The 6,819-nt window shown below is 44.2% G+C and overlaps 1 protein-coding gene across 1 annotated transcript; it reads left to right on the top strand.

Annotated features, from left to right (window-relative positions):
* The first annotated feature begins 4,541 nt into the window (after window positions 1-4,541).
* Window positions 4,542-5,421, top strand: LOC120701473 (protein FAR1-RELATED SEQUENCE 5-like). Its single transcript, XM_039985503.1, has 2 exons — window positions 4,542-4,713; window positions 5,106-5,421. The coding sequence occupies exons 1-2, from the start codon at window positions 4,557-4,559 to the stop codon at window positions 5,402-5,404; spliced, it is 456 nt and encodes a 151-aa protein (XP_039841437.1). The 5' UTR covers window positions 4,542-4,556; the 3' UTR covers window positions 5,405-5,421.
* Window positions 5,422-6,819: the final 1,398 nt, after the last annotated feature.

The following is a 6,819-nucleotide window of genomic DNA, read 5'->3' as shown; positions in this document are numbered from 1 at the left end:
AATTACCGAATCTGCATACATAAGTATTATTGGATCTGTGTATAAAAAAGTACTTAGTACTGGATCTCGTTTTATCGAATCCATCCAATGTAAAATAAAATTGTGTAGTGAAAAAGTCTCGAGTCACCAAAAACAGGGGGGAATTACCGGATGTACATAAAAGAAATACTGTAACTAGCTCTCCCTCTTATTAAATCCAAGCATGTACAAGTGTGTTCCCTAAAAATAAACGATTCACCAGAACCACCACAAAAAAAATACTGGATTACTGAAATGAAAGGGTTATATGGATTACTGAATCCAATCATATACACATAGTTGGGTGGTGACTATGCATATGTACATATATTAGTCACAATTAACTGTCCCATGCAACGTCCAAAAAACAAGTCCTAAAAAACCACATGAGGCACCCTTCACTTGGAACCATCTCCCTTGTAAAGTTCAGTACTATCAATCACCACCACCTACAGCTGCGCATTCCATGACAACTCTGATATCTGTCGTATCTAGAGGAGAATGTGGGAGCCTCTGCTTTTTCATCCTCGTCATTTCCATGCCTATTATAAAAGAAAACAGTTTCTATCAATGATATACCTTTGACAGCATCAGCAAAAAAAATTAATCAAACTGCACGCTCGGATAAACTATAGAACTACTTCTGAAACTACACTAGCATAAATAAAAATGTAAAAAAATGCATCAGCCCAAAAGTACATAACAAAAAATTACTGAAACTGCTAGACTACTGAAACTACTATACTACTAAAACTAAAAACGCAGAATAAAATAAAATACTAAGAAACCATAAACTAATGAACAAAAATGAGCAGTTTAGAATTATATGGAATGCACTGTCGAACCAAACTCATAAGTGAAGCTCATGGGATCTACTGAAAAAAAGGATGGTTTGGAATTACTGAAAGGATGGATTACTGAGTTACTAGTGACATTTGTTTACACCATGGTTTTTAGTTTTATTTAGCTATCGAAAATCATTACCTGGCTTTAGATAGTTCATTTAGTAATTAGCCTATTCAAACTATGCTGAATTACTAAATATAAAAAATTGCACTAAGCTCGGTAAATTTTTTTAGTTTTAGTAGTTTTTGTTACAGAGCTCTATTCAATCTCATGCAGTTTAGTAGTCTAGTATTTCATTATTTGGTCCAATAACTAAGTAATCACTACTGAACTACTATACTAACTCAAAGCATCAAATGTTCAGTAATGATCGAAAATTATTGATACTAGATGCTAACACAACTACTGAAAATAATATGGTGCTGAGCCTAAACTAAGAAACAAAAGAACTACTAAACTAACTAATTGGTTCAAGCTTAGATCATCGGCACTAGGCAATCCAAAAAAATACTGAACCACCTAAAAAACTAACAAAATTACTGATACTAAATACTCGGTTATTAGGATTTGATTCTTAATTACTGAAGCTAGTAGAGCGAGAGGAAGCAACCATGGTAGTTGACAGCCAAGCAGGTGGTGGGAGATCTGCAAAGATCTTGATTGTCAGATTCATCGTTGAATCAATATGATTATGTCAACAAGACATGCATAAGCATTGGTCAGTAATGCAGCTTGCAAATCAAGTCGACGGTGTCCATCTGGATGCGGAGATCAAAGCCTCTCGTAGTCCTCCTGGGGCAGCCAACGATGCATTCCTCGGACGAGGCGGAGAATTCCACGCGCGACTCCCCGCACGGGTGTGTGGCGCGCGGAATCACGCTCGTCACGCATTCCGCGGCAACCGCTCGACCCGCCGCACTCCATTGCTAGCTAACGCCGCACTAGTTGCTCGAGGACACCGACGAGCTACCTCGGAACCCCGCTGCAGCCTCCACGGCATGCTGCTTGACGCCGTCGTAGCCTCCACGCCATGCTGCTCGACGCCGCTGCGGCCTTCGCACCCCGCGAGCCGTCTCCGCGCCAAGCCGCTCGACGCCACCACAGTTGGCGTGCCCCGCCGCTCGTTGCTGCCACTGCCTCCGAGACTCGCAAGCTGCGAGCCGCCTCCACGCCGCTCGAATGCCTCGCTGAGAGGTCGAGGGCGCCGGGAGATACCTGGGTTCCGGCCACCGCCGTTCGAGGGTGCGGGAGTGGATCCTGATCCCGCCGACGGGCTGCGGCCACACCGCCGTCGCCGCCTGGGATCCCGTCGCCGCCCGCCTGGGGTCCAGCCGAAACCTGGGAGCAGCGGTTAGGTTTGCGTGGGGGTCGGGGCGTTTCTCGAGAGGCAGCCGGGCCGGGCCGGGCGAGGGAGGGGGGGTTGGTGGTAAAGCACGCGGGGGAGGTGGGCGATGGGCTTGCGGGGTGGGAGTGGGTGGGTCGGGCCGGGGGTGGTGGTTGGATGCTGGGTGTAGAATGCTATTCTACACCTAAGGTGTAGATTAGCGTGAGACATGCCGCGGCGAGCGGCGAGGTGGGAGCAGCAAGCAGCGCGGCGAGCGGGGGATCGTGAGGGGTACCCGCATAGCTTCTGTGCGCGGAGCGAGCGGCGGCGGCCCAGTGGTCCAGAGAGCAGGCTCGGTGCCTGCCGCGCGGAAAGCACAGGCGGCGGCGGCGCGGCGAGCAGTACGCGGCGCGGGGGAGGCCAAGTCTGCTGGGATTGGTGGAGTGAGATCGGTAATTGAGCTCTCTTCTCAACCATAATCTCTCTGCGCTAGTAATTTGTTGACATTTTGGTCGATTTGTGGAGGATTTTTGGTGGATTGCAAGTTTATGAAAACCTTACATTGGGATCTGGAAAATTACTGAAGACCGTGAAATCTTCTATTTGTGCCTTGCACATTGTTCAGTATTTGGCCTATTACTGAATTTATTTAGTGTCTTCAGTATTTGATCCGCCTAATATTTTTATCCATTGGGTAGCATTTTCGGGATTCAGTAATTTTGGTCTATTTTACACATTATTCACTGCTCAGCACTACGCATGTTCAGTATTCAGTGCCTAGTATTACATCCTTGTGTTTTCAGTATTCAGTGCCTAGTATTTGAAAACCAGATGTTATTCAAATTTGTAGGATGTTCAGTATTCAGTGCCTAATATTACATCCTTGTGTTTTGCATTTGTAGGATGTTCCGAAGTAGTATTGTGTTCAGTAGTAATGTAGTGATGAAATGTAGTGATGTGTCATTGTTTTTTCTTTTACTTTGTAGCAGTGCTACGGATATGGAGAGTGATGATATTTCAATGAATCGCTCGAGCCCAGCAATCAGCCTTGCTAGTAGGCGTATGATGGCATCTCAAGTATCTGTGCCTCCATTGGGAACAGCTCCGCATCCTTCCCCGGATTCAGTCCCTGGGGGGGTGCTGCAAATGGCAATTTGTTGAGGACACCAGTGGTGATGAATGCCCAACCATTGAGATGTAGCCCTCCCTGGCTAAGACATGATATGAGGTATCCAGCTGTTATGACGCCACCCCCGTGTGCTGCGCCTTCAGAGATGATTACACCTGACGTCAACCAAACTTACACACATGTGAGTGTTTTGAAAAAAAGAAGTGTAAATTCCCTGCTGCATTTATTTGGTGTCTTTGAAAAAGAATGCTCATATTACTGAATTACTGGATGTGTTTCTGTTGGTAATTTGTTGACATATTCTCATGGCAGGGCGAGGATTTGGATCTTGAAGTTGTTCCAAATTTTGAGATGAGCTTTGAGTCTTTTGAAGATGCATTTTTGTTCTACAAAAAGTATGCTGGGCGTGTTGGCTTTCCAATAAAGAAGAACAGGAAAAGGGGGACAACTGGAAAGGATTTCTGTTGCTCGTTGGAAGGGAAGCATAACACAAAGGTTCAGGATGGCGACCGTAATACGTCAAAGACTTCAAAATGTGATGGCTGCAAGGCAATGGTGTGCGCAAGTGAGGCGCGAGGTGGAGGGCGTGTCTTTTTTACACGCATTGTTTTCGAACATAACCACAAGCTAAATCCAACACCAAGCATGACGAAGCATATGAGGGTGCACAAGGTTGAAGATCCGTCTGTGATGAACCTGGTTGACACAATGCTTGCTAGTCAAGTCCCTCACCCCAACGTTATGCGTGTCCTACGTAGTGTTGCGGGTGGGGTTGAGAATCTACATTTGACTGAGAGAGACGTTCAGAATAGGTGACTTTCCTGTGGCTATCCTTTTCTTTGGCATGTTACATACTGTAGAAAAATATTTTGACACTAAATAAATGATGATGTTGTACACAACCCAATCCTAGCAGGAGAGCTGCGCATGTTCGGGAAGAACTGATGGATGATATACCGAAGCTCCTGGCCTTCTTTAGAGAGTGCAAAGCAAATAATCCACAATTCTTTTATGAGTTCCAACTTGATGATAAGAACGTCGTCAAGAATGTCTTTTGGAGCCACGCCAGTCAACAGGGTGACTATGCAGATACTGAATTAATACTCAGTTTGGGGGCTGGGCAAAAAAAAAACTACACACGTACTGGATTACTGACTTTGGGGGGTTTTTTGCCGTGTGTATGCAGACTACTCTAGCGTGGTGACATTTGACATGATGTACCGCACCAATCAATATAGCATGCCTTTAGCAATGTTTGTTGGATTCAACAACAAGTTGCAAAATGTTGTTTTTGGTCAGGCATTGTTGAGGGACGAAAGAGCAGATACCTTTGAGTGGTTGTTCAAGCAATTTAGAGCTTGTATGGGGGGCACGGATCCTATTGTTATCTTCACAGGTATGTATGCTATGACTTGTGCCTCGTAGGTAATCATTACTGAATTTAACATGATTGTTGGCTTATTGCTTGCTTGAGTTTTGCTCAGATTACTAAAAAAAAATAAATAAGGATTACTGAATGGATTGTTGCTTTATTTTGAAATCCACCAATATTGCGTAAATGGATTTGCTTTGATTACTTCAGAGGATAAAAAAAGATTACTGGGATACTCGAAAAATATTACTGAAGTGTATCATTTACTGAATTTGTTTGTAGAATGACTGCTATGAAATTTAAATTACCGAATTACTGAAGTGTATCGTTTACTGTTTTTGTTCGTAGAATTACTTCTATGAAATTTGAATTACCGAATTACTGATACAAATGCTAATGTTGATTGTTTGACGTAGATCAAGATTCTTCAATTGAGAAGGCAATAAATTTGGTATTTGAAAAGACGTACCACAGATATTGCCGCTGGCATGTCACGAACAAGTTTCGGAATGAGCTGAATCAGTTTAATACCCAACATCCCGGCCTGTCTGAAACCTTAACTTCTGTTATCAATCATCCACTCAGACCGATTGAATTTGAGCAAGCCTGGGCTGCAATGCTTGACAAATATGAAGTTCATGAGTCCAAAGTGCTGATGAAGTTGTACGACGAAAGGAACATGTGGGTGGGTGCTTATTTCAAAGAGATATTCTGAGGGACGATGACTTCGACACAAAGAAGTGAGAGTGTCAATTCTACCATCAAGCATGGTTATTGTGACAATTCAACGGCAATACATGAGTTTGCGAAGTCATTCTTGGAACTTTTGGCGCATAATAAGGAGAAAGAGGCAGAAGAGGAGTTCAATTCGCAGGTGAAAACCTAAGTCCAAAGAAATTTAGAAAAAAAAAGGATAGAAAAAAATGTGAACTTCCAGTAATTTGTGCGTTAACAAAATGATTTTTGCTGTTGCAGGCCCCGTTATTGCCTCGACATTTTATGGCTACGACAATCAGCTTAGCAGAGTGTACACCAGAGCTGTGTACAAGGTGTTCGCGAGTAGACTCAAATCAAGCACTGCTTTCCGTGTGCGTCCAGACCCGGACAAGGCTGGTTACTACCTGGTGAAGCACACAAGGCCCCCAACTGATTTCCCTTGGTTATGTCATGAATTTTGGGTGAAAGCTGTAGTGAATGAGGAAATTCCTGAGGAATCAGAATTTAATTGCGAGTGCATGAGAATTGAGCACACGGGTATGTTCCTTGCAGAAAAATGTTCCTTGTGTTTTCTCGTTCGTTGTAGAAAAATGTTTATCCGCTTTACTGAATTACTGAACTTGCAGGTATGTTTTGCCCGCATCTTTTGTGTGTGCTTACAAACCTGCAAGTGGCGCATATCCCATCCCGGTATATCCCCAAAAGGTATACAAGGAATGCCAGGGAAGCTACCCCCTTTGATAGACACGATAAAGTATATGTTGGACCGAGTGGAGACACTAAAGCAAGCCGCATGCTGGAGCTATTACCTGATTGGTGTGCACTGCAACAGAAGTCTGTCATGTCCAGTGAGGTTAGAATTTTTTTTGGATGTTTGGTGCTGTATTACTGAATTACTAAGTATGCTGTTGACACTCTCTTATATTAATGGGCTGATGATCTCATATATATATATATATATATTACTGGATTACTGGCAGGGGGTAGCCAAGTGCAAAGAATTGCTTCGCCAGGCACTTCAAGTTGTTGACCAGATACCTCATGATTTGGGTCCACCAATGCTGCATTAGGGGTGGCACATGATTTGGATCCACCAGCTGCTGCATCAGGGGTGCCGGCGGGGCAGAATCATGTTTTATCAGCATCGGCCCCCCCAATCTCTAGCACAAAAGGGAGCCGTACAAAGGGGGTGGAGGGTGTTGATCTCCCAGCCCCACACTTCAAAAGACCGCAAGGAAAAAACTGTAAGCGTTGCTGTAAGAGATGCAACAAGAGCGGACACAATATTACTACATGTGGGAGAGAAGCCCCACCTCCCAAAAGGCCTAGGGGCAGGCCCGTGGGGAGTGGAACAAGAAAGAGGAAGGGTAGCTATGAGAGCGATGACACACAAGATGACCTTGCTTCTGAAAT

This window comes from Panicum virgatum, chromosome 3K (genome assembly GCF_016808335.1).
Source record: "Panicum virgatum strain AP13 chromosome 3K, P.virgatum_v5, whole genome shotgun sequence".
Classification (NCBI taxonomy): domain Eukaryota; kingdom Viridiplantae; phylum Streptophyta; class Magnoliopsida; order Poales; family Poaceae; genus Panicum; species Panicum virgatum.
The sequence above is the reverse complement of the archived record's forward strand: the minus strand, read 5'-3'. Positions and strand labels throughout refer to the sequence as shown.